Below are 27,949 nucleotides of genomic sequence, written 5' to 3'. Positions count from 1 at the left end.
TAATGTTTTGAGAGCCTCCAATAATTAAATGTCTTATATTTTATTTTAGTTAAGTCTTAGGAGTGAAGTCACAAGAAAGTTCTGAGCTGTCAGACACATGTCGAGTCTAAAGTCCTTATTATAGTATCTGAAGTATGACTCAGATACATGTCTTCCATCTCCATTTATGGCTGGCCATGCAAAGTGCTTTTTTTTTTAACACCATGTTGTGTGTTGCAGCCTGTGACACAACCCTTGGTGTTCTCATGAATACACTCTTAGGTTGCTCAACCTTCCTGTCTGTAGGTGGAGTCTCTTCACCCAGATAGTGTTCAACACCAACTGTTAACCACAGATGAGAACTGCATCTTCCTGTTGCTGGTAAGTTTGCCTTTATTAAGAAATATTTTGCTTTAGTAAAGAAATCTTTGTTTTTTTAACTCTTACAACCCTCTTAACTTTTTGTTTTTGATATTCATACATGGACAGCTGGGGATGTGCTTCAGACAAATTCTGATCAAGGACAAAATAAGGTGTATTTTATCTACTATTTTATTTAATAGTGCCATAGAAAGTCATAAATGTCAGACTACTACCTAGGATATAAAAGAAATGTCTACATAGTCTCACCACTGGTTTGTAAAAGTCTGAAAATGTATATGAAGCAACATACGGAAGACAAGCTTCTTGTTTTCTGGGAGGAAGTTGACTCATTTTCAAAAAAACAGACCAAGAATTGTATTTCAGTTTGATTAATGATTAATGCTTAATATGAATTTCATTTTGAAAGACTTTTTTACGTCTTCAGTTAAAGATACCATCATTTTACATTATGCTTGGTATAAAAACCTTAAATAATGAAATAATGTACTAAAAAAAAAGGGCAAAAAGTGAGCAAAATATTATGCAATTCATTAATTCTTTGAACAGTTCATCAACAAAAAATATTTTGACTGGTTTTCCACAATTAACATGAACAACAGAAAGCACCACAAACATATCACCACATTTTATTTTTGAATCGAGAATTAGCACTTCTTCTTTACTGTGGACCTGTATCTAAATATATTTGTGCCTTCTCTAATTCTGCTGCTGCTTCCTCATTTAGTAAGTAAATGTTGTCTTACTGAGTATAATAATCAGTGGAGGTGTATTTAGTCCTGCTGTCAAAATTGTATGTATGTATTGTAAGTATAAGTAAAAATGCTGTATGCAATAAATGTATTCAAATTAATCATTAGGCAGTAGAATGTAGGTGGATGAAAACAACATAATCCTGTTGCTGGTAAGATTGCTCGTCTGAAGAAATAGTTTGCTCTAGTAAAGAAATTGTTTGTTTTTTTACTTTTACAACCCTCTTCACTTTGTTTTATCTTACATACATGAACAACTGGTGATGTGCTTCAGAAAAATTCTGATTAAGGACAAAATTATCTGTATTTTACATCATCAAAGAATCCATAGAAAGTCAGAAAGGTCAGACTACTACCTAGAATATGAAAGAAATGTCTACATAGTCTACATTTGTAAAAGTCTGAAAATGTATGTGAAGCGACATATAAGGAAGACAAGCTTCTGGGAGGAAGTTGATTGAGTTAACTACCGATATTTTTGAGAAAAGGAACAAAGAATTGTCTTTCCGTTTGGTTTCTGAGTTCAGAACCACTTAATGTGAATTTCATTTTCAAAGACATTTTAATCTTTTAATTAAAGATGTTGCAGTTTTATCAACAAGAACAACTCACGCTTCTAGGCTACATCATATCACTAATGATGGGCATTCTGGCTGTTTTTAGTGGGCTCAGTTTAGCAATAAGAACCATTAATTTATTGCCACATCTGGCTTTTATCACACATCACTATATATTACCTATACATATTACCTGTATGAGCCACTGACAGGCAAGACTAACTGTGGTGGTCTGTGTGTAGGTTCTTTCCAGAATCAATAAATCAATAAATATCTAAATTGCTTGATGTGTTTACATTCATAGTCACCGGTTATTATTAAGTGAGTAATATATGATGCAGTTCATTAATGCTTTGAATTTCAGTTCAGCAATATAATTTGTGTTTTGTATAATTTGTATATCATGGTGTAGTTTAAATTATTAGTAATGAATAATTATAACAATCTTGTGTACCTGATTATATTATATTTTTGGCATATGAAGGGGATGGATGGCTTGAAATGGCCCACTTGCCAGAAGTTTGAGATCCCTTACAACATCTGCTTGTGGCAACCAAGGCACAATAAACGTTTTTATGCTCATGTTTAGTGTTATTAGTTAAGATTAGGGAAAGATGGTGGTCCTTGTTAAATACTGAAAAGGTCAACAGCTTGTTACACAGTACCATCTGGGAATTCATCTTTGGAAACTATTTTGAAAAGGGAAAATTTCAATCCACACAAACCATGTAACGTAATCAAACTCTTACTGAAGCCAGTCGGGAATAGAATGAACACATATTTTCCACTGAGAAAAGCCTCCACTGCCATTCTCTGCTCTTCTTTCAATGGAGAACTCTTCAGTTTTGATATAACTGATGCTAACAGCATCTACGCTAAACTATTTAGCAGTCACCATTGTTGTTTAATGAGCAATGTCTTCTCACTGCATCACACCTAGTGCCAACCCCCGTAGGAGCCTGTACTTCCTCAAAAGATACTAATTGCTCTGGCACTACTGTACCAGCCACAAATACCTGCCAAGATGGATTCTTGGGTGATCTCATGATTTTGTGATCTTCCGAATCTGCCTTGCACTGCCCCTGCTCCAGGTTATATAAATGGGTTTCTGATGATTTTTTAAAAAATTTGTTGCCCCACTTAGGTCCTGTACCACTTGGTCCTGTTTTTTAACCTAATCTTAAGGTCTTGAAGGGGGTCCATGAGTCAATATCTAGTTTCAAGACCTTCATTAATTCAGTTGTGTGCTTCCATGGTACAAACTCTTGAAGTAATGTGTTCAGTCAAATTGCTACACACACAGTAAACCATCTGCCCAGATTGTACTCTGATACACTACCTGCTCAGGTAGTGAGGGAACTATATACAGTATAGTGCATTCTCAGTGTCAGATGGTATCCAGCACTCAGCTCAACTCACTGTGCGAGTTTCTGAAAACCACACCCAGAAAAAGAAGTAAAAATACTGGTATAACCCCTCTCATACTGTAGATTGATAGATATAATGTGGAGGGTTTAATATCCGATGAAAACATACTTTTAAGATGCTATCTTCTGTTTTGCCTATATTATTAACTATATTTAATAATTTAACTTTATTTTTATATTTCAATGCTATCTACAGGTACTGTGGTTCTGTAGATATAAAAGGGTTAACCAAACCAAACATGCATTTCATGCATTTCACAGCCACCATAGTTTTTCCTTCGTACTTGGAAGGCAAGGGTGAAGCAAGGGAGTTGCAATCTGCAACTACACTGTTAAATCCTACACACTGGACCTTTAAATCTAGCGTCTGTGGTGACATTCGTCCATGTAGGAGTGGTGATGTGTTATGTTGTTATGTTGGCCAGCAATGATTGGTTTGCTAGTGCTGGGGGGGTGCAGTAGACTACAGCAGCAGTTTAAGTAATTCCCCTTCTGCCAGAGGGTTGGAGACAAAAGTTCTGTACTGCAGGTTAAATAATAGTGATGACTATGACAACTGTAAATTAGGTGTTTCACAGAATAGTCAACTAGTCTGGGAAGTGGTAATAACACTGTACAATAAACTGTAGTGACAAAAACAGAAGTAAGGGTGGGTGTGGTATAGTGTTTTTAATGCTTAGAAATCTAACTTCTGTTATCAGAAAGAATGTACATTTTGCACATTTAAAAGTTTAGTTTCATTTGAATGTGTCTTTCAATTCAGTTCAGCACTTACAGTACAGCTCCATTTCATGTCACAATCAGAGTATATCGTTATTATTCCATTAAGATGCAGCTTTCTAGATGTTGTCAGTCTTCAGATTGTTTCCTGTCAACTGTACGAACAGTCTATATAGACTCATGTCTGGACACATTAACTTAACTAAATTTAAAGTGTACACAGACTGTTTTACAGCTGATTCAAATCTATTTTCATAGTAAGCAGTGTTGTATTGGACTACATTTCCTACTGTAATGGTTTGAGGACAATATCCACAACAATCCACCAACTGCTACCTCATAATCTGGCCTCTAAAATCTTATTTGTGATTGTGTAATTGGGGCTACTTATGTGTACTGTACTGAGGTGTCAACTTGTCATATTATCCCAAAGACACAGCAGCAGTATAATTATTATGTCGATACAAGATAGATACGTTCTGATTTCTTATAAGCATTTTTTCAGCTTGAGTCACAAAGCGGAAATGTACTGATGTTGCAACACTTTGCTGCTCCCTTCTGCCTTTTATGGTGTCAACTGTGTTATAAATAAATACAAGCTTCAGTGTAATAAGTTATACGTTTATAACTCAACCAAGTTCTGCTGGTTGGCATTTTGGTGCATCTGCATACAGACAGACCCAGTGATGTAGTGCAAGGTATACACGGAGTATACCTACTTATTATTCAGTCAGCACTGGGTATACCCACTTTCTGTATTCTGTGAGCTGAACTGTTTCCCTATATATGGCAAAGTAGGTGGAGTAAGGAATAAGGAAACTATACAACACAAGGTTGTATAATGAAATTAATGTTTGCTGTCCTTAATGCTACACACGCAGAAAATGATAATTTAGTTTATAGAATAACATATGACATAAAGTACAAACAACTAAAACCAATATATACAGTTAAACATATACATGTATATACTGTACATACACATTTGTTTTAACCATGGCCCCCGTCTGTTCCTAAACTTAACCAACTTCTTTTTCAACTACTTACACTGAACTCTACAGAGCCCCTAAAGTTTTTTATCTTGTGCATTTAAGTTATTATCTTATGGGCACAAGTAACTTAAGTTGTGGGCACACGTTATTATCTTATGCGCACAAGTTACTTATCTTATGGCTTTATAGGCATATGTTTGCTTATTTCTCCACTATGTTTGAAACATTGCTTTGTTCATTGCTTTATTTAAGCAATCAATTTGCTATGTTTTTGGTGGGTGAGCTGGTTGATAAGATAGTTGAGAAAGATAGCTTTCTGTTATTCGCCCGTTTTACCGAAGTGTCCATGCCTTTCTAAACAGAATAAGGAGGACATTCAGATTTCAGCAAGAGCAGCAAGAATTTCATGGTATGACATTCCGAGGTGAAAATTAAACTTGATAAGCTGAGTTCTCTCCATTATATGACGGCTGTGTGCATCTGAAGCCGTTAGAGATGCATATGCTCTCTACCAGCTCGAATGAACCCATAAAACATTACTATTTTAGAACCCATTCATTATTTAACCCTGGGGTTATATTTGCCATGTAACAAAGCCAAATCTGAATTTGTACCTTAATTAAAGGTTTAGGGTGCATTTTGAAATACTAAGCAATGTTAACGCATTTGTTTCCATGGATTTTTATTTTATTTTATCCTTCTTCATAGACAGTCAGGACAATGTTGTACTGTCTGGAAATTTTACAATTTTAATTGTGATCTATTGAATATTGTTCTAAGAGAAACATTTTTTTATTTGTTTTTGTCACCAGGACATGGATCCATGTTTGCTGTTTTTTCTGCTCTTGCTGATAGGCAGAAATGGTAAGTTTTAAAAACTTAAAATTGAATTTTTTATTTGAGAAATTGAAAAACAAACAATTAATGGGATGCCCAGATAGCTCACCAGGTGGAATTGGCGCCCAATGTGCCAGGGCTGCGTCCTTGCTGCAGCTTCCAAAGGTGCGAGTCTGAGCTGCAGCCCTTTGCTGCGTGTTATCCCCTCTCTCTCCTCACTTTCTGGTCACTCTTCAGCTGTCACTTTCAATTAAAGGCAATAAAAGCCCAAATAAATAAACAACTCAACTACTGAAACTCCCCCTCAACCTTACCGCCATGGGTGACCCTACCAGGAGCTTAAGCTCCAGACCGCATTGCTCTCAGGCTCATTGGAACACACAAGGTTCTCCTAGACGGCAAGGTGGCGATCCATGGAGAACATATGCGCCCTTTCACACACATTCACACAGGGGGGTTCAGTGTTTTGCTCAAGGATACTTTGACATGCAGATTGAACCAACAACTTTTTGATTAGTGGACGACCCGCTCTGCCTCTGAGCCACAGCCGCCCAGATATATGTAACACCATTTTGTCAAGGAAGTGAAATAGAATGAAATGCCAAAATACAATTGGCAGATTCAGTATTAAGTAATGTCCAGACTAAAAAATTATCTTAGAAAACAAACGTCATACAGTTCATAACATGTACATGTTATTTTAAGACATCACACACATTAACATAATAAAGATTATTTGGGAATAACAAATGTTTAATGTGTAAAGTTACTGAAATAATGAGGCATACTGTTTTTTTGTATTGATGTTACTGACACTAATATTGATAATTAAAACAGGACATGGTTTCAGTATTATGCATAGTACAGGAATTAGTCCACCCCATCTGCAAAATATATTTCATTTCTATAGATCTAAAAAAAAAAGAATATGAATTATTTGTGTCATAGTGTATTATTTAAATGTTATAATTGGTTGTGATTTTATAGTTTCTTTATGAAACTTTGAGGCATGAATTGTGTTTTTCATGCAGGACTGTGTCAACAAGCGGAGGTTTGCTTGAAGTCTGTGATCAACTCCTGCGAGGATTGTATCAGATCTGGGCCATACTGCATGTGGTGCAAAGACCTGGTGAGAAACAAAGTTTATGTAATTCAATTAAATTCAGTTCAATTCAATTTTACTTGTATAGTGCCAATTCATAACAGAAGTTATCTCAGGACACTTTTCAAATGGAGCAGGTCTAGACCGAACTCCTTATAACATTTACAGAGGCCCTACAGTTCCGCACTGGCGACAGGGGCAAGGAAAAACTGCCTGTTAAGAGGCAGAAACCTAGGACAGACCAAAGATTATGTGGAAAGACTATTAAATGTTAATTTTCAAGGGTGTAGGTCAATAAGTGGGTTTATGTACAAAACCAATTGAAATTAAAGCTGCAAGCAGCGTTGGACGGGATCTCGCACCCGGCGCGCGTCGGGGCATGCTGCGACCGCGTCACGTGCCGTCGTAACATGCGTGGACCACAACATGAAAATGTCACGTAAATCAGCTCAAAATCGCCCTGCAGCACTTACTTCCTGTTGCCACTAGGTGGTGCTCTCACTATTACCAAATATTATCACATAGGCATGTTCAGGGCGGGACTCTTATCAGACAAGTGAAGTTTGGAGCCGATTGGACAATGTACACTCAAGTTATAGCAAATTCGTGTTTTGTGGCAGTACATCAAAATTTCCCGCCACGCCAAAGACACGCCCACTCACCGCAGTCATCACATATCATCAACAATGTGTTTTGCATTTTATAAGTACATTTCAGCTGGATCTGATCATCCTGCTAGGAGTGGAACATGAAAGTATAAAACGTGATACTTCTGTTGCCACTAGGTGGCGCTCTGACTATTACTGAATATTATCACATAGACGTGTTCAAGGCGGGACTCTTATCAAACATGTGAAGTTTCGTTGCAGTCGGATCATGTACGCAGAAGTTATTACGAATCCCTCTTTTTACGGCGAAGGATCGAAATTGCACGCCACGGGACGCCACGCCACATCCACGAAGTTTAACAGAATAACGTAAATAGCACAACTTTTAATACTGAATGTGTTTAGATGGCTGTGTCCAAATCTGAAGTCGGTCCGATAAATGCCCTAGGAGGAGTTCGTTCAAATACAACGTGTGCAAATCGCCAAAAATGGCCACAAAATCCAAAATGGCCGACTTCCTGTTGGGTTTGAGGTATGGGTCCTTGAGGCTTTTCTCCTTCTTTTATCATCATACACATGCGTACCAATTTTCGTACATGTGGGCCTTACGTGTCTTGGGGGCTGATTCTGGGGGGCGTGGCTAAGCCGTTTGGCGGCGCCCGTGCACGGGGACAATGTCATATCGGTATTTTCGCTACGTTTGAATTTTGTGCAAATTTTCATGACTTTTTGAGAATGCTGCGGGGGTCAAATATGCAGTGAAAGAGGCACAAAATAAAAATTCCTACAGGAACAATAGGGTCTTGCACTGGTCAGTGCTCAATCCCTAATTAAAGCTGTAAGCAGCGATGAACAGGCCCTCACACTCCACGCAACTCGGGTGTTCTGCGGGCACGTCACGTGAAGGCGTAACACGTGTGGATCAAAACATGAAATTTTCAGGGAAATTGGATTAAAATTGCAATGCAGCGCTTACTTCCTGTTGCCGTTAGGTGGCGCTATAACTATATCTGAACATTGTACTGTCCAATTTTGAAGTAGTCCCCTATGAAGAGTTTGTTCAAATACAAGGCGAAAAATTCACCAAAACTGACCACGTAATTCAAAATGGCCAACTGTGACGGCACGCCACGGACACGCCTTTCAACGTACAGTCACAAATAGCTCAAATTTTAATCAGCAACATTTTTTGACTGTACTGACCAATTTTGAAGCAGATCCGATAAATTCCCTAGGAGTTAGTACGTTCAAATACAAGACCACGGAATTCAAAATGGCCAAACTTGACGGCACGCCACAGACACGCCCTTCAAAGTACAGTCACAAATTACTCAACATTTAATAAGCTACATTTTTTGGCTGTACTGACCAATTTTGAAGAAGATCCGACAAATCCCCTATGAGGAGTTTGTTCAAATACAGCGCAAAAAAAGACCACGTAATTCAAAATGGCCAACTGTGACGTCACGCCACGGACACACCCTTCAACGTACAGTCACAAATAGCATGAATTTTAATCAGCACCATTTTTTGGCTGTACTGACCAATTTTGAATCAGATCTGATAAATTCCCTAGGAGGTTGTCGTTCAAATACAAGGCAAAAATTTGCCAAAAGTGAAAATGACAAACAAAATGGCCACCAAGAGTGAAAATGAAAATGAAAATAGCCGGGTTTTGGGCATGGGTCCATGAGGCTTTTCTGTAGGTCTCAGCACGTTACACGTGTCTACCAAGTTTCATACATATCAGGGAAACGTGACGCTGGGGCTGCTTTGTTGAAATACTGTAGGGGGCGCTACAAACACGATTTTGACGATGAGCTATAGGCACCAGTCTACACGTGCCCTGAATTTCATATTCATAACTATTACAGTCTCCGCAGAGTGATTTACCCTGCCACCAGAGCGCCACCTAGTGGCCTGTTGTTACACATTCTTAAGCAAACCTCAGGAAGCCATGGGCAATCATTGTACCAAGATTCGTTTTACTCACACATGCTGATGTGGAGATGTAAACTTCTTCATTTTAAAGAGCGCCACCTTGTGGCGATGGCCTCAAATTGTGCATGATGCCTAAGAAAGACATGGGGATCTATGGACCCAAGCTTTGTGTCAATCGGACATACCAATGTGGAGAAATGGTCCACTTCCTTTTTTGACGAAAAATCTACAGGGAGTGCTAATTTCTAACGTGGTCATTTTTTGAAATATCAAAAATACTTTAAATTACTTTTTTGTCAGGACGGTCCCCAGATGCTACGTGAAAAGTTTTGTGCAAATTGGACGAAAGTGCATGGATGGAACACGAAAATGTAGTTTATGGACTTTTTCGCGTTCGGAAGTGGGTGTGGCCTATGTAGGGAGATGTAGCTCCATTCACCAAACGCGTTGATATAAGGTTTTTGAATGTGAGACAAACGATACAGATACAACGAGTTATTAGCATATCCAACTTTGCTTAAAAGTAGCGCCACCTAGTGGCCTTCCTAGTGGCCGACCCCAAAGCGACACATAGAATATCTAAGTTAACCCAGGCCTGACAACTTTGCCAAATAAAATTGATCATTCGTATATATTCAGGGGGTCAAAAACGCAGTGCTCAAAGTGCTGAATAATAATAATAATAATAATTTTAGCAAAAACAATAGGGTCCTCCCAGTGTTGACACTGGCTCTGTCCCTAATTAATTATTAGGTTGGGGGACAGACACAGTCTCTATGGAGTTTTGGGTGGGTACCTGTTCTAATTGAAGCGTGAAGAGAAGCATGACTGCAGTCCTGCTAACATGAGCTAAATTTTCTAGCATAACAAATAAACTACATTTATTACCCAAATTTAAATTGTCTTGGGGCCACTGCTAGTATTGTCATCTCATAGGAAGGCCACTTCAGCATTCAAGTACAACAAAACTATAAGACCAGCCACACAGACGACATGAGCCACATGTCTCTGGCTCGGCTGCAGCATCACTTCACTAGAGAGTCAAGGTCTCATCTATTGTTTCTGCATGTGATTCCCAGAAAAGTAGATGATGATGATGATCTGTTCAAAGTCATATTAACATTATAGCAGCAACTTACCTATACAACTTTCTCTATAGTTTCTATGTCCATATCTGTACAATATGTCACAGACATGACAGTCACAATCACTCAACACTTCCTGTATTTGTTTGAGGTCTCTGGTATTTCTGTGGACAGAATCCATTCATTTGTTAAAAAGGCTTTTATTGTATTGTATTTATCAATGGGGAAAAAAAGCATAGAAAGACACACTCTCTGTGGACACCTCAGACGTATGAGCTGCAGCAGTTCAGTGAGGCAGCCATCATGCACTGCTCACGTGGGCAGTGTTTCCGGGGTGTCACCTGTGAGTTTAACTCACTTTCTACGGTTGTTCCACTAGTTAATATTTAACAACAATCATTTATTTGAGGGGTTAGAGTGTGGCCCAGCGTTAATTCAGTTCATTTGAGTTAACAAATATGGGTGAAGTTTATCATTCATTGTCTATCACAGTCTCAACAATAGTTGCTCTTGGCATTTGTATGTAGCTTGCCAAAATTTTATAATACGGATCAATGACACTCTGACATTATTGGAATACTGGCTTTTATTTGAAAATGTATGGTAAGTAAGTTTGATAAAAGCTTATGCAAGGAGAACATTATATGCAGACACATGACTGAACTTAGCACATATTTAGTATAAAAGACAATTCTTAGCCCTCTGTGTGTTTTTGCATCCTGTTTGTTCAGAATTTCACCAAATCAGGTGAGCAGGAGACAGTACGCTGTGACACCAAAGCAAAGTTAATAGAGAGGGGCTGCAAGACAGAAGATATCATCTTCCCAGAGGACAGCAAACAGATTGATAAGGAAGATCCTCTGTCAGAGTCATTCAACCAGGAGAAGCCTGTCCAGCTGAGTCCACAGAAGATAAGTCTGAAACTACGACCCGGTTAGTGGAATCAGTCAATGCTGACCTTTGATAAATGAAGGAATGCAGTGTTTGGTTTCCACACCAGAGTTAAAACCAGAGCAGTTACGTGTGTGCCCCAGATTCATCATCTAGATTTATGAAGAATTGGGATGGACAAAAAAAAAATCTCATCATTATCATCTTTAATTTAATTTAATTTGGGAATTGTATAAACACACTGTCACTGAACTTTATATAATAATATTTTATATTATGTATTGTTTATTGCATACATGGGCATCTTCTGTGTTTACAGGGCTTTCTACCACATTCAGTGTTTCATTTAAAAGAGTTCAGGGTTATCCAGTTGATCTCTACTACCTGATGGATCTATCTTACTCCATGAAAGATGACTTGGAAAATGTCAAAGGACTTGGAAAAGATCTTTTTGAAGCTCTGAAAAACATCACTGACTATGCTCAAATAGGTAATGAGATTGTAATCTTAATCTGACATCTCCTAAAATGTCAAATGTATCATCTTTATTATTATTATTAGTAGTAGTAGTGGCAGTAGTCGTAGTGTTGTTAATGGTATTGTTGTACATATCGGTGGCTGTGGTGCAGAGGCAGAGCAGGTCGTCCCCTAATCGGTAGGTTGACGGTTCGATCCCCGGCTCCTGGTGCCACATGTCTAAGTATCCTTGAGCAAGATACTTAACCCTGAATTGCTCCTGATGCTGTGCTTTGGTGTGTGAATGTGAATGAATGCATTAGTTTCTGTTCGAGGCTTTACCATCACTGAGTGAATGTAGTGTAAAAGCGCTTTGAGTGGTCGGAAGACTAGAGAGGCGCTATACCATATCACGTCATAAAATACCCTCTGGTAAAAGAAGTTTGATTTGATTTTTAAACAAAAGTATCTACTTAATAATGGGATGGTATTAGTTTTACTTCCCAAGAAAGAAAAAGTAGGGAAAACAGAGTACCAGGGCTAAGGCTATAGCCCACACATCTACCCCAATAGCTGGCTGGATATTTGCTTTTAGCAGCCTATTGACATGTAATTTCCTTTCTTCAGCAGCCACATTTATAGTATATCTTAGAGTTGTGCTTTACAAAGAATACATACATGTTTGCAGCTCATTATGTCTCACAATGTTGTGATCGTACAATAAGTTCAGCAGTTTAGTTAGTTTGGTAATTATCTGACATAAAAACAAAAAATAATGAATGATAAATAACAAGAAAAAAAATTGTGAATTCTGCCTCACTAAAAATATGATCACAGGGGACAGGATCCTCTGTACATTGACCGGTATTGCCTCTACTTCCTCCCATGTACTTACCAGTATGTATTTTGTTGGAATCCTTTTAGTACAAACTATCTACATAGAATTTACAGACTGTATTCTAAAGTGCTGCCATTTATGTCAGGATGTTATTTCTGTATACATCTCAATGGTCTGAAATGTTTGATAAACCTTTCAAGAAGTACTACCATATAACTACAAGAATGAGGAGTTAATAGCTGTTTCTCTAACTATAGGGTTTGGTGCCTTTGTTGATAAGACAGTCCTTCCTTATACTAACACCAACAAGGAGAAACTGCAGAAGCCATGTGATGAGAATGACCAGCAGTGCCAGGCTGCCTTTGGCTACAGACATGTGCTTAATATGACATCAAGTGAGACTCAATTCAAAGAAAAAGTGACAGAGCAGTTCATTTCTGGAAACTTGGACTCTCCTGAAGGAAGTCTTGATGCCATGATGCAGGCTGCTGTATGTGGGGTAAGGATGCAACCAAACTGTGAGTAACACAAGGAAAGCAAGTGTGGGTTTATTATGAGAAAAAAACACAGGCTATGCTTTCCAACAGGCTATATAAGCTTAATGTTCATAGAGTGATATCTGTGCCAACAATAAACCACAACAGACTGCAATTACGTAAACTCATGGCAGGCATTGTGTTTTCTCACAAAAACATTTTCATAAAGCAGTTGGTGGAGTATAAAGGTATTTGTAGGAGGCAGAGAAGTGTGAACACAGTTCCCATTATCAGGGCCTTGAAAGTTTTCTTGTTTCAGTGGTCCCTAACACTTTTTGTTGTTTAGGACAAAATAGGCTGGAGGAACAGCAGTACTCGGCTAATTGTGTTGACCACTGATGCTGGATTCCACATGGCCGGGGATGGAAAATTGGCTGGCATTCTGGAGCCCAGTGATGAACAATGCCACATGGAAAACAGACGTTATACCAAGAGCATTGACATGGTATGTATGGAATTGCATTAGGGAATCAACAGTCAAAAGGTTTTCAGTGCTATTATATCATAAATGGGTAAAACTATGAAAATAAAACCCAAGTTGTAATAAATTGTAACTATCAATTATGACTATCAATACTACCATGATTAATAAAAGCGAGTTTTCTTGAAATAACACTGATGAGTTTTGTTTAGTAATGGTATTGTCAAATGATTATTCAAGAGGTGTAACATGGACATTAGGTTTATAAAATTTCACTGATTGTTGTGTGCAGGACTACCCATCTGTTGGTCAACTAGCTATGCAGTTGGAAAAAAACAATATTCAACCAATATTTGCAGTGACAGAAAATGTAGCGAATGTGTACAAGGTAAATAATTGTACCTTTTGTTTCTTTATTTCTTTTTATTAATTTATAGAATATGTATTTTATTCTTACACTGACTGATTTTTCATTTCACCTTGTGTTTTGTCCCAGGAACTCTCTGAAATGATTCCAAAATCAGAGGTGGGAGTTCTGTCATCAGATTCTAAAAATGTTGTTGAATTGATTAAAACCGCCTACAATGTAAGTTGTTAATTTGCCACTTACGAATTCTGTTCTCTCTTTTCACACATTCTTTTTTGAGTATATATATAAAATTAATGAATGAGTGCAGAAACAAAACAAATTCAGATGTTTTCATACATCATTGAATGATTTTATGAAAATCAAAATGAATCAATTCTGCATTTGCAATAATTTGTTATGTGAAGGTAGCTGTGGCTCAGAGGCAAAGCGGGTTGTCCACTAATCATAAGGTTGTTGTTTTGATCCCTAGCTCCTCTTGCCACATATTACTATTCATTCGGAATGTGTTAGTTTCTGTTCGATGGGCTTTGCCATCAATGTGTCAATGTGAGTCAATTTCCTCCCTATTATCCTCTTTGCTATTTTGTGCGTGCTGGTCAGCCTGCATTTCAGCTGCACTGTTAAGTTGCCAAACCGTGCTGTGAATCCGTATCTAATGATGCTCTCTAGGATCGCCCTGTAGAACATCAGCATGATCTGGCTGCTCACAACGTACAGTTGCAGTCGCCTTAGCAAGTACAGTCTCTGCTGCAGTCAATTACACCGGTGATCAATGTGCGTTTTCCCACAAAGAAGGTTGTCTTTATGGACACCTAAATATTTATACGAGGACACTTGTGGTCAGTCACTTGTCTCGGGTCAAAGTTCTATCTCATTATGGTACACAGAAGGGTCCAGGTCCATTTACCATTTACCAACATCCATGGGTGATTGGAGAGGGTTCCAAAGACTATGTTGACCATGCTGCTTTTTCCTTTAAATTGTCATCCATCTGTATTTTTTCTCATTATTTTGTCCCATTTTTGTCAGTTCCTCAACACTCTCAAATGTCTAATCCATGACAGAGCTTGTCCTCAAAAGTAACCTTGACCCATGACAATCTTCCTGACAATGTAAGAGTCATCTACACCCCTAAATGCAAGGATGCAGGACAACCAGGGAACAGCGAAGGGGTTTGTAACAATGTAAAACCAGGAGAGAAGGTCAGTTCTTTTTTAAAAATTTTAAACTTTTCATGGTAATTTTCATACAAAATGTTTAGTTATATAAATCTCTGGTTTAACATTGTATTGTCTCAGCCTCAGTCCATATTGTAATTCTATTTAAGAAGTCACCCATCCATGGGTGCCTGGTTAGCTCAGTGGGTAGAGCTGGCGACCCATGTACCTTGATGCAGCAGCCGAGGGTTTGAATCCAACCTGCGGCCCTTTGCTGCGTGCCATCCCCTCTCTCTGCCCCCCTTTCCTGTCTGTCTTCAGCTGTCACTATCCTAAAGGCAATAAAAGCCCCCCCCAAAAAAATACAAAAAAAGTCACCCATCCATTGTAATTGCTTGTAACCCGATTATTTACCATTTTAGGATAATTAGATAAACTGCATCAGCCACTGTCTGCGCTCACAAGGCTGATAAATTAAAAATTTGTTCAGAAATTGATTGATTCTTTTCCACAACTGTAAGGTACTAAACAGGCTTAAATTCTAACACAGTATCAATCTGCCTGTTGATGTTTTTCTCCCCTCGGGATAAATAAAGTATCTATCTATCTATCTATCTATCTATCTATCTATCTATCTATCTATCTATCTATCTATCTATCTATCTATCTATCTATCTATCTATCTATCTATCTATCTATCTATCTATCTATCTATCTATCTATCTATCTATCTATCTGATGTTTATCTTACCCCAGCATATTTTAACTCCTTCACTTGAATTCCCAAGGTAGAATGGTCCCAAAGGACTAATCCACTGTTCGGGCTGAGTATCATGGCCTCAGTCTTCAGGGCACTGAATCTCATCCAAGTCATTTCACAGTCAACTCAGAACCATGCGAGTCCATGTTATAGGTCACCGGATGATGAAACTAGCACATTATCATCATCTGCTACAAGCAGACATGTATTCTCTTCACCTTGGCTGTGCTGTGAGATTTTTCTCACAGAAGACAGAATAACTAAGGAGGCACAACCCTGGCAGAGGTCGGCACAAACTGAGAATGTGCTTGATTTCCTGCCAATGCAGACAAAGCTTAGTCTGTCTATACACAAACCAAATGGTCCATTGTAATAACACTGGCACCCTTTACTCATGCACTACACCCCAGAAGATACATGGATACATGAAGGACATGGTTTTAAGACTTCTACATGGCATTTAGTTTATATGTTAAAGATGTTGAAAAAATGTATTAGACCTCTGTCTGACTGCCCAACCCTAACTGCCCTCTCCAGATTTCCTTTGATGTCACTGTGACGGCAGAGTCATGTATGAATGACAAGTCTTTCACCATCAGACCACTAGGTATTAAAGATACATTGACAGTGTCGTTATCTACAAACTGTGATTGTGAATGTAAAGACCCCGAAGACAGTATCCACTCACACTGCAAGGGCAAGGGAAGAGTCAAGTGTGGCATTTGCAGGTAAGCGTTTACACCTCCGACAGAATGACAGTGAGCTGGGATATACTGGAAGTTTGATTGATTTCTTAAAAAACTACAGTACATGTATTTGGAATTTTTGTAGGAGTTTATCTTCAACACATAAAATGTGTAATTTAATAATTAATTCAATGTAAAATGACTTACATATATGTTTTTCTGAAAAAATCTTATGATGACTTCCTCTGTCAGGAGCAAAGAAGAATATAGCTTGATGTTGTAGTGCAGTTGTCATTATTTTTAGATGAAAGTACATCAATTTCTGTGTGTATGCATAATATAATAATAATAATGCCTTGTAAATCATCTTGATTCTGATTCAATTATGATTCAAATTTGAAGTTAGTCCATTATTGAGTGAGAGTCCTGTAGCTGCAAAACCAGCTACAGCATAATCCTGATGGGCAATTGCGCTCTGTCACATAACTTCCATTAAAAGTACTAGTTTTTGCTATTGACAAGCTCAGATTCTTATTAGAAGTGTCTGACAACACGATTGTACAAAGAAAGGAAACATTTTCTGTTCCTTCGCTTGATCCGCTGTGTGTCCAATCAAGTCTCGCTCAAGGAGAAATCTTGTTCTGAAATCTTGGGAGTGGTGAGGACCAAATGGGTTTCAGCTCACAAAAGTGATCAAAGAAAATATCTATTATTAAATGTATCACAGATGCTGGTGAAAAAGAGGGTAGCTGTTATTATGTTATTGTGTTTTGGTTATAGTTTATAGTTTTCTCTGCTAATCATAGGTTTTATCGCTCTTTGTACTTACTCAGCTGCAGTGAAGGCTACGTCGGTCAGTTCTGCGAGTGCTCCATTGGCGATAAAGACAAGCGTTCCCTGAGAGCATCCTGTCAGAGGAACAATGGCACAATGGAGTGTGAGGGTCGAGGAGACTGTGTGTGTGGCAGGTGCCAGTGCCACACCACAGAGAGTGGAAGCAGTTACCATGGTGACTACTGCGAGTGTGACAATGAACACTGTGAGAAGTTCCAGAATAAACTGTGTGGAGGTAGAGTTTCAGTCATTTTCAAAGTTTCAAATAATTTACTTTTTCCAGTATGGTTTATCAGTATCAGTATTCCTAATTTAAACACATCATCTATCATGCATTTGCACTGGATGGCATTTTCTTTATATTTTGGAACATACTTTGTTTACATCATGGATCTCAAAGTGCAGTCACTTCGAAAGATATAATGTAATCCGGTTCACAGGATTATTATTTTCTAGTTGTTTAAACTACCTCTTCATACACAATTAAAATAAAAAAACAATTCTATTTAAAACTATATTTAGTGTAGTGCAAAATAATGGCAAATGCACATGGCTGATAATATGAGAGCAGGTTTTGCTTCATTTGTTGTTTGTCTGCGAACATCAAAGTTATAAAATGGTGATATATAAATGTATAGAAACTACTATTTGTGGTATGAGGTTAGTAATGGAAATATTTTTAGAATATTGCACTTTTTTGCAGTACTTAAACGTTGAAGTGGCCTCATATGAGATGACAATACCAGCAGTGGCCCCAAGAAAATTTGACTTTGAGACCCCTGTTTATATTCATGTTTGCTAGCTAGATGTCTTTCAGACTGCTATCTAACAAGGCAGTAGGGAGGGATTTCTTACCTTTATGTTTGATTGTGGATTGTATATGACAGAAAATGCAAAAGTTTAGTTAGTTGCAATCTGCTAGATGCCACTAAATCACACACACTGGTCCTTAACTGCACATCTCTCTTTAGATTCTCTTCATAGCTTTCTGTAATTTTCGTGTGTTTTTCAGATTCTTCTGCCTGTACTATTCATGGGCTTGATTGCACAATGCAGATATTTGGCAATAATTCCTGAGGTTACAAACAACAGCCCCTCAAAGGGAATGCAAGCTATGAGGCGTAGCATGCAGACGTAGTTAAAAGCAAGTATGTCAGCACTCTAACTCTCCTCTCCATTCCTCACAACTTGTAGGAACCGGTAAGTGTAACTGTGGCAGATGTGAATGCAATGCAGGCTACGAGGGCTCAGCCTGTCAGTGCAAGGTGTCAGAGGAGGCCTGTCGTACCCTGAACGACACTGTGTGCTTCGGCAGAGGGACATGCAAGTGTAACCGCTGTGAGTGTAAGGAGGGATACCAGCGTCCACAATGCCAGTTATGCCTCGGCTGCCCAGACCCTTGTCAGACCAAATTGTAATTAGTCTAAACTTTTATGTCATATTTTACTTTTTTTTCCAAAATTGTTATTAAGTGTTTGCTTCATCAAATTACGAAAAGTAGATACACAACTCACCAAGTTTTTATTGTTTTTATTGTTTCCAGAAACTGCATTGAATGCCTTGGCTTTGACTCAGGTCCCTTTAAAAAAAACTGCAGTGTGGCTTGCAGAAAGAGCATATATCATGAGATGGTAGACCAGTTCACCATACCAGACAAGCAGTGCCTGCAGAAAGACACTGAGGGCTGCTGGATCAAATTTAAGCTGGACCAGTTGGTCAGAGAGGATAATTACAAGGCTGAAATTCTGAAACAGAGAGGTAAGCCGCTGATTAAATACAGAAAACTCACATTCATGACAAACATTATGAACAATTTCTACAGTTTTCACTTCTATTTTGAAACATTAAACAAGACTCAAGTGAGTCTGCTAGCAGCTTTGTGAGGCTATACGGTTGTACTTAACATGCTCACAATGACAATGCTAAGATGCTGATGTAAAGCAGGTTTAATGTTTACTATGTTCACACATGCACTTAGCACTTAACACAAAGTACATCTGAGGTTGATGAGAATGTTTTTAGTTTTGCTGGTAAAACAAATAAAATTATTGAGCGGAGTGACTTCCGGTTATGCAATGTAAGATGCACGTTGTCCGAGCTCCGCGCCTTTTCATTGTAACCTTTTCATAAAATACCCTTTTTCGATACACAGTGGTTTATCCTGAAAGTTACTTTGCTTTACAACGAAATTCGAGAGTCAGAATGAGCAAAGCAGGAAAACCGGGAGGTAGAACTGATAAGCAACAGGGTGCTAAGGTTGGTAGCAACATGGCAGGTGACCCTGAGGCACCACTAACGACGGAGACACTAGTTCAAGAACTTGAAAAGCTGAGGAGGAGTATGACCGGCGAACTCACAGCTTTACTAAATAGCTCCTTAGAGCCTATCCGGTCATCTGTTGAATCATTTCAGATGAGTTTGGCGGCACAAACGTCTACTATCAGGGAGATGGAGATTAGCCTGTCTGACCACAGCGACAGGATTACGCAATTGGAGCTTGACGTGTGCGGGCACCAGTCTGACCTGGGATCGGTGGTGAAGGAGAATATGGAGCTTAAAGCCAAAGTGTCCCGTTCAAAGTGCCAAAATGTCCAAGTGCTGGGACTCCCGGAGAATGTGGAGGGAAAAGATGCAGGTCTTTATGACCAAGTTGTTCGCTGACCTGTTGGGGGACCTGCTCTCTGGGCCGCCTGAGTTGGACCGCACTATGATCACTTTGAAGCTCGCCGTTGCGATGCGCTTCTCAGGCTGCTGTCCCTCTCAATCTTGGTTTACTATAATATTCAGGGTATATAAAAATACAATGTTAGGAGCAGATAACACTACGTGTTGAACCAGTTGCATGTACACTGGCTCTGGCTGTTTTTCAACTGATGTAAGCTATGTGGGAATCGGGGGCATATACGCGGCGGGCACTTTAGGGGGGACATTGTACAATTTGTTCTGCAGTGTTTTTTGTTTTGTTTTGTTTTGTTTTGTTTTGTCGTTTGTCTGTTGGTTTGTTTTTGTGTTTCTCTCTCTTTCTTTCCCCTTTTCTCTTTCCCTCTGGGTCCCAAACTACTGGTTCGATACTATACTTGGTCTTATACATACAAGGTTTTCCCATCTACCAAATTTAGACACTCCTCACGTAATATTAGGAGGAGATCTAAACTGTGTTGTTAATCCAAGCCTTGACCGTTCACAGTCCAGATCGACCACACCACCAGCAATGTTGGACTTCATCAACATTTATGGATCAGGTGGGTTTTGTTGACCCTTGGCGTTTCTTTCACCCTAATGCTAAAGACTTTTCTTATTTCTCTACTGTCCATCAAGTCTACTCCCGCATAGATTTTTTTCTTTATTGATAAGGCCCTTCTACCTTTCGTCAGATCTACAGATTACACTGCCATAACTTCCAATCATGCTCCTCACATACTTGAGTTATGTCTCCCCTCTGATTTGCGTACATCAAGGAGGCTGGAAGTTGAATACAGGCTTGCTGGTTAATGCATGAGTTCTGTGACTATATATCTTCATAGATAGATTTCTTTTTAGACACCAACAGGTATGATCACATTTCCCCAACGCTTCTATGGGGAACATTAAAAACTTTTATCCGTGGGCGTATCATCTCTTTCAGTGTGCATTTGGCCAAAACCAGAAGAGCAAGACAACAACAACTTATGGACGCTATCTTAGACATAGATAGGCAACATGTCTCTTCATCAAATCCTGCTGTAGCAGCTAAACTAACTGCAAAACTGAATTTGACCTGTTAACAACAAGCAAAGTGGAATACCTGCTACAACGGACAAGAGAAACATATTATGAGCATGGGGACAGGGCCAGTCGTCTTTTAGCCTCACAGCTGAGGCATCAACATGCCTCTCACTTCATATCACAAATATATGACTCTTCTCAGAACTTGACTGCAGATCCAGCGAACATAAATTCTGAGTTCTCTTCGAGTGTATGTTTTCCTGTAAACCAGTCAGCCAAATCCATCCCTCCTGATGCACTACCTTTTCACTTATCTCCCAGTGGCTTTAAATATTTAGGTGTAAACATCTCTTACTCTGTTTACAAGAATAACCCTAACCCTATCCACTATACTTTCTTACATTTGGGCAGGCCAGCCCCCCAGGATTCAAACATCAATTCTCCAGAGGCCCAAACAAGATGGGGGCCTTGCACTTCCAAATATGCGGTTGTACTATTGGGCCACTAACCTCCAAAAGCTAAAAAAATGGTATTTCCCTGACACTAACTGGTGTATTATAGAAGCCAGCTCTTGCACTTCATCTTCTCTTTCTGCAGGGCTCTTTGCTCCACTCATGTCACGTCCCTCTCAGTACACTAGCAACCCTGTTGTACTCTCATCGCTAAAAATCTGGAAACAGTTTAGACAACACTTTGGAATTAAATCCTCTTCTGTCTTTACCCCTATTTGCAATAACCATCTCTTTCTACCTTCTTCACTAGACCCAGCTTTTAAAAACTGGAAGAAGAAAGGCCTGGTTTCTTTTCATGATCTCTTTATTGATGAGACATTTGGTAGTTTGAAGAACCATGTCATAAATTTGATGTACCTAATTGTGGTCGATTTAGATATTTCCAGCTTTGTCATTTTGTAAGAACTCACTTCATGTCCTTCCCTAAACTACCTCAGAAGACTCTTCTAGAAAATATAATGTCTCCCTCAGCATCACAAAACAGCATTGGATCAATTTACATTCTTCTTCTCTCTTCGCAAGCACCTTCTCTTTTATGGCTAAAAGACACATGGGAAAAAGAGCTTGTGCTGGTGCTCGACGAGGATTGGTGGAGAAAGTCACTGCTCAGGATCAGCTCCACTAGCTCTTGTGCTCGCAGGAGCCTTATTCAGTTTAAAGTGGTTCACAGGATCCACTATACTAAAGCCAGGCTGAAGAAATTGTTTCCTGACAAGGACGATTCTTGTATCAGATGTTCTCTCTCCCCAGCAGACCACACGCATACATTATTCTCCTGCCCAAAACTCAATTCCTTCTGGTCGTCTTTCTTCAATTCCCTTTCAGAAGTTCTGGACATCCCCCTGACCCCATGCCATTTAACTGCTATCTTTGGTGTGTCTCTTGTGGGCAGGTTTAACAAATATCAAGCGGACCTTGTTGCGTTTGCTGCTCTCATAGCCAAACGCTGCATTTTACTACATTGGAAGAGTCCTAATCCCCCTGGCATAACCTCTTGGTTAAAAGATTTAATGTCTTTTCTTCACCTAGAAAAAATTAAATACACAGTCAGAGGATCTGTGAAAAGATTTAATAGAACTTGGGACCCCTTTCTCTCCTATGTCAACTCTCTAACTCTGATAGACTCTTAAATCTGATCAAACACCTCTCTCTCCTTTCTGTTTTTGCTCGTGTATATGTTCTAGTTTCCTTTTTATTATTATCATTATTGTTATTGTTAGTTTTTATTATTATCATTATTTATTCTTTTTCTCCTTTTATCTACCTCATGAAAGTGCACATTGTACCTTCTAAGACTAGGGTGGGTGGAGGGTAAACACGGGGTTGGGTGCATTGTATATTGCCTGTATGTTCTTTTACAGACAGTCTACTTAAAAACAGAAAAAATATGAAAATGTCAGACTTCTCGCTTACAGTTAATCTGTATCCTGCTTGTAACATGCCTTTAAGTTTGCTCAATAAACATATTTAAAAAAAATAAAAAATTGTTGAGCAGAGGGGAACATGAAAACTTTTTTTTAAACAAATTGCATGGCAACTCGTTGTTTAAACATTTCATTCAAAACAACAAATATCAATCTTATGGTGGGAAGTCAGAGGATCACTAAAGTCACTTGGACTCTGGACATGTACAAAATTGCATGGCAATTTATCCAGTAGTTGTTGAGACATTTTAGTTTCAATGATGTACACCTTTATCAATTAAATTTTTTTATATGGATTTATAATTTACCATCGTGGATATGTGTAAAATCTTCTTTAATCTGTCCCTCTTCCTCCAGACTGTCCTGAACCACCCAGCGTCGTAGCCATCATCGGAGGTTCAATTGCATCTGTGGCTCTCATCGGCATCCTGCTGCTGATGCTCATCAAGTTACTCCTCTACATGAAAGACCTGAAGGAGTTCAGGAAATTTGAAAATGAAAAGAAGAAATCCAAGTGGGCAGAGGTGAGAAAATTTATTTGAATAGAAAATTAAATCAGGAATAATTAACATTGTAAGAGCTAGAACATTTATGGTGTTATTTTTGTTACATTGTTTACTGTTTATTGTTAAGTGTTGCCATGAAGCATGCCTCCTTTCAGGTTTGAATGGCACGCTACATGATTGACTTTTTCAGTCCTCATTTCACATTGTGGATATGAACACATGCAGCATCCAGGGATCTGTCTAAGATTAAAAAACATCATAGATAGGGCTGCACCGATACCAGTATCAAGTATCAGGTCCAATACTGTGGTCATGCACTCATAATCGTAATCATAAAACCAGTAGTGTCGTACAGGGAATGCATAGGTATACAAAATATACCTACTTATTTTCAGGTTATTATGGGAAATATTTTCAAATAGAGAACAATGACAACAAAAGTAGAGCAGACTATGCTCTGCTAAATTGTCCGGGTGGTTGAGGAGGAAGTGAGGAAGATCTGATGAAAATAAAATACATTTTCAAACTGTAATGGTATTATTAAGTACTCATATCGGTACTTAGTATTGGCAAGTACCCAAATGTCCTGCACACATGTCGAAGTATCCTTGAGCAAGTTACTGAACCTCAAATTCTTCCTGATGCTGTGCATCGGTGGGTGAATGTGTGTGAAAGGGTGAATGTGGCACAAAGTGTAAAAGCACTTTGAGTGGTCGGAAGACTAGAAAGGCGCTATACCAGTACAGGTACATTTACCATTTACCATTTACCAAAACAAACTAATCATTGGGCTTTCTCTGTTGCCAGGCTGACAACCCACTGTTCCAAAATGCTACCACCACTGTGACCAACCCAACCTTCACTGGAGAGTGAGGGCTACCAAAGCAGCACAGTGTGTCCAGTACATCTCTGTTGTATTGCAGTTTTGTCTGTACAGAGTATCATTTGTAACGCTCATATACATTATGTTATTTGCAAATTTCAACAATCACTGATTTATTTACTGGCATCAATATTGACTTGCTTTGCTTTCTTTCTTAAGTATGAATTACTGTCATTTAATGTCTAAAAAATGTGTTTACTTAATATAAAAAAAATTCTCATATACTTTGGCACGAGATATATTGTAATCTAGTATAGCTTATAATGTATACAGTAAAGCTGCACAATTAATTCAAATATGATCAAAATTGCAATATGGCTAATTGCAAATCACAGAAGCTGCACTTTTAAGGTAACATTTGTGACAAAAGGTTCTGTACTGCTGAATAGATGCAATGGCCTATAAATCTTGTTCTTCAGATGTAAGAATGTAAGATAGATGTTTGTTTGGTACAGACCACAACAAATTTAACTTCATCATGATTTTAATAGTTTTTTGTAATGAAAATTGAATTTGTTATGCAAAAATTATCATTCCTACATCTGTCAAAATAATGTCAACATACCATACTATACCAATTTTACCATATCGCAGCAGTGATGCAGTATGTATGAGATGGGCAAAAGATAATGATATACTGGATTAATAAAAGTACAACTATATCACAGTCAATGTTCTCATATGAATTCAAACTAACTTAACTTTTATGTGGTCCTTCTGGATTTTTGATATATTTACTATTATATTGTACACTTAGATTAGCCAACTAGAGATGCCAAACCTCTGTGGGTAAAATTTTCAGCATGTACATTGCTAGCTCATAGGTTGTTGTTGTTGTTAGGGTTAAGGTTAGAAGAATGCCTACTTCCTGAGTCAGACAGCAGTGAAGTTGACCTTTGACCCTCTGAATATAAAATGCCATTACCATCCTATTTATCCTATTAGATATTTGTGTAAAATTTTGTCACAACTATTTTTTTTAGAGTCATGGACGTGTTTTTGAGGAAACATTAGACCAATCAAATTCTAATCAGTTCATCCTTAAGTCCATGCAGAGGTTTGTGCCAGATGTAATGAAATTCCCTCCAGGCGTTCCTGAGATGTCAAAAGAATTGCATAGACAACCTGAAAACTCCACTGTAAAAATAAATCTGTATTTACAACTTTGTGGAGGCTTTTTTACTGGAAGAGGCACAGGCATACATCATTTCAGTAACAACAATCCGGACCATTTATTTACGTAGCCGTTGAATTGGTCTCAGTGTTGAAAGCAGATCAGCTTCCTGGATGAAGTGAAAATCCTCAGTGGTCTCTATCCGCAACAATTGGGGTGTCTCCACTAAAATATCTAAGATTGAGGCTGGGAGGTCTGGCAACAACGTTGTGATGGCACTGTGTATGTTGCTTTGCTCTGCATCATCCATTTCTAAATATGAAACATACGATATGACACATCACTTATACTGCTGTCGGTAAAACCTCTGTGCTTCTCACAGCATGTCTTTCTACAATATGCTCCTTCAAGTGATCAATCAGTTCTTTAGTACTGACATTCACACAAGGCCACTGCACATTTAAAAGTGGTAACAGCCGTCCCGACAGTTTCATTAGCAGATACAACATTATGCCTTCGGTAAATCTGCTAAATGTTTGCTTGCACCCGGCTCCCAAGCACTGAAAAAAACAATGTGGTTCATTTCTATGGAGTTTGCAGTGAAGCACATAACCCTTCAATGTCCTAACAGACTTGCCACAAAAAGTACAACTCAACATTCCTTATTGACTGCCATCGCTAATATCACTGATTATTAATAATTATTAATATTATTATTACTACAGCTACTATTATTACTATTGTCACTGCTTGTTGTCCACCATTGTTGCTTTTGTCGTCATCATCATCTACTATTAGTGTAGTTGTTGCTACTGTCGTTTCTGTGCTACTGTCTGTCTGTCTCTCTCTCTCTCTCTCTCTCTCTCTCTCAATTCAAATTCAATTCAAAATGGGCTTCATTGGCATGAAAGTTTTTTAAAAAAACAATATTGCAAAAAAGTATTCAAATACAATACAATAAATCAAGATATATACATTATTATTATATGAACATTATATTAGTTATATACAGTGTGTGTGTGTGTGTGTGTGTGTGTGTGTGTGTGTGTGTGTGTGTGTGTGTTGTTTGTGTGTGTGTTTGTGTGTTCTTTATCTCTCTGTCCCTCAGGTTGTGGCAGGTTAATATATACTGGGCAGCAAGGGGCTCTCTCTCAAGGGTATTTTTAATTTGGGAGGTGTTCGCTCTTTCAAATATTTCTAGTATTATTTAATTTTGTAATTGAGGAGAACATCTCACACCTGCGAACAGTGACCACATTTTCTGATGTTTTTGTGTTTTTCTGTTTCATGGGTCCTGGCCTGTACTTGGTTATCTGTCTCTGTTTCTTTCTGAGTATATTTGCTATTCTATCTCTTTTAGGGGATACATCCACCTTTGGCTTTTGTTGTTTCTCCCATGGTCGTAGCTTTTTACATTGTGCTATATTTGTTTACTCTGATACTTTTGTGAGCAGTGTTGTTGTGGCTGGTCGGGTGTCTGGGGGGGCGTTGCCTGTCCAATGACATGGGGACTTTTTCTGGGCTCGCTCTTGGGTTTGGAGGGCTTTGGTGGGGTGTTCTGGGGTGGATTGGTGGTTAAGTTGGCGTTCTATCTGAATGTTATTATCGTGGGTTCTGCCTATTCTGTTATTTGTTGGTGTGTTTGTGTGTGTAATGTATCTGATTTGCTGTGGATTTTGTTGGATGTTTGTCCCACGGTGCTCTGATGACTGAGTGGATCCCATACTTCACTTGTACAGCGCAATGGGCTGGATGACACTATCAATATTTTAGCCAGATTTTTATTGGAATATGGAAATTATAATTTTTTCTTATTTGTATGAGCTCTTCGTTTTCTTTAGTGCATTCACTGCCATGTTGAAACTCCCTGATGCTGTTATGGTTATACCGGTGGTATAACTCATGTGTGTCATTACATGATTATTGATGGTAATTTGGTGTTTGTTCTCTGTTCTCACCTGGGGCGTTTGAAGATCATGACATTGGTTTTTTGTTTACTGCCAGGGCCCGTTCTGACGTACTTTTCTCTAGTCCGCTGTGCTGTGTCCTTGTTCGTGGGACAGTAGAATAGGTCATCGCATAAACAGAGACTTATCTCTATTTAGGAGGGGGCCCGGCAGCACATTTATCTCCTCAGCCAGTTTTTATATAAATTAATAGTGACTTTTGAACCCTGCACGTCTCTCTGGGGAAATCGTTGTTTGTTCCATTTAAAAACGTTTCCAATACATTGATTTACCGATCATACATTTGCCACCTTACACGTTTAAGTCTGTATGGCCCTCTGCCAATGAGTAGCTTTCTTGAATCATAAGCAGTTGAATGTTTACCATTTTGTTTGTTGTACATGTTTGTTGATTGAAGTGTGGGGTATATACATGGTCGGTGGTGGGTTTGGGGGAGCCAATCTGACTTTTACTTAGATTGACTGTCCTCAGGAAATTGTATTTTGTATTAAGAATACTATGTTTCCTG

At 38.6% G+C, this 27,949-nt stretch overlaps 1 protein-coding gene across 2 annotated transcripts; it reads left to right on the top strand.

The window, feature by feature from the left end:
- The first annotated feature begins 250 nt into the window (after nt 1-250).
- Nucleotides 251-25,027, top strand: itgb2 (integrin, beta 2). 2 transcript variants are annotated; one of them, XM_051403260.1, is made up of 16 exons: nt 251-360; nt 5,621-5,672; nt 6,677-6,774; nt 11,113-11,314; nt 11,592-11,762; nt 12,824-13,065; nt 13,389-13,547; nt 13,816-13,911; nt 14,020-14,109; nt 14,958-15,095; nt 16,348-16,538; nt 17,330-17,565; nt 18,525-18,744; nt 18,874-19,088; nt 23,329-23,495; nt 24,285-25,027. In XM_051403260.1, exons 2-16 carry the CDS (start codon nt 5,624-5,626, stop codon nt 24,348-24,350), a joined length of 2,340 nt encoding a protein of 779 aa, XP_051259220.1. In that variant the 5' UTR covers nt 251-360; nt 5,621-5,623; the 3' UTR covers nt 24,351-25,027. The 2 variants fall into 2 exon arrangements, with proteins under 2 accessions (XP_051259220.1, XP_051259221.1); XM_051403261.1 differs by lacking the exon at nt 24,285-25,027 and adding an exon at nt 20,518-20,572 and having other exon boundaries at nt 23,329-23,472.
- Nucleotides 25,028-27,949: the final 2,922 nt, after the last annotated feature.

This window comes from Dicentrarchus labrax, unplaced genomic scaffold (genome assembly GCF_905237075.1).
Source record: "Dicentrarchus labrax unplaced genomic scaffold, dlabrax2021, whole genome shotgun sequence".
NCBI classification, from domain to species: Eukaryota; Metazoa; Chordata; class Actinopteri; family Moronidae; genus Dicentrarchus; species Dicentrarchus labrax.
The sequence above is the reverse complement of the archived record's forward strand: the minus strand, read 5'-3'. Positions and strand labels throughout refer to the sequence as shown.

Bases quoted from the DNA above. Each gene is read 5' to 3' on its own strand.
- itgb2 (XM_051403260.1), top strand. From the start codon at position 5,624: ATGGATCCATGTTTGCTGTTTTTTCTGCTCTTGCTGATAGGCAGAAAT. The intron at 13,912-14,019 runs GTAAATAATTGT...GTTTTGTCCCAG, and splicing joins ATGTAGCGAATGTGTACAAG to GAACTCTCTGAAATGATTCC. The intron at 23,496-24,284 runs GTGAGAAAATTT...CTCTGTTGCCAG, and splicing joins AGAAATCCAAGTGGGCAGAG to GCTGACAACCCACTGTTCCA.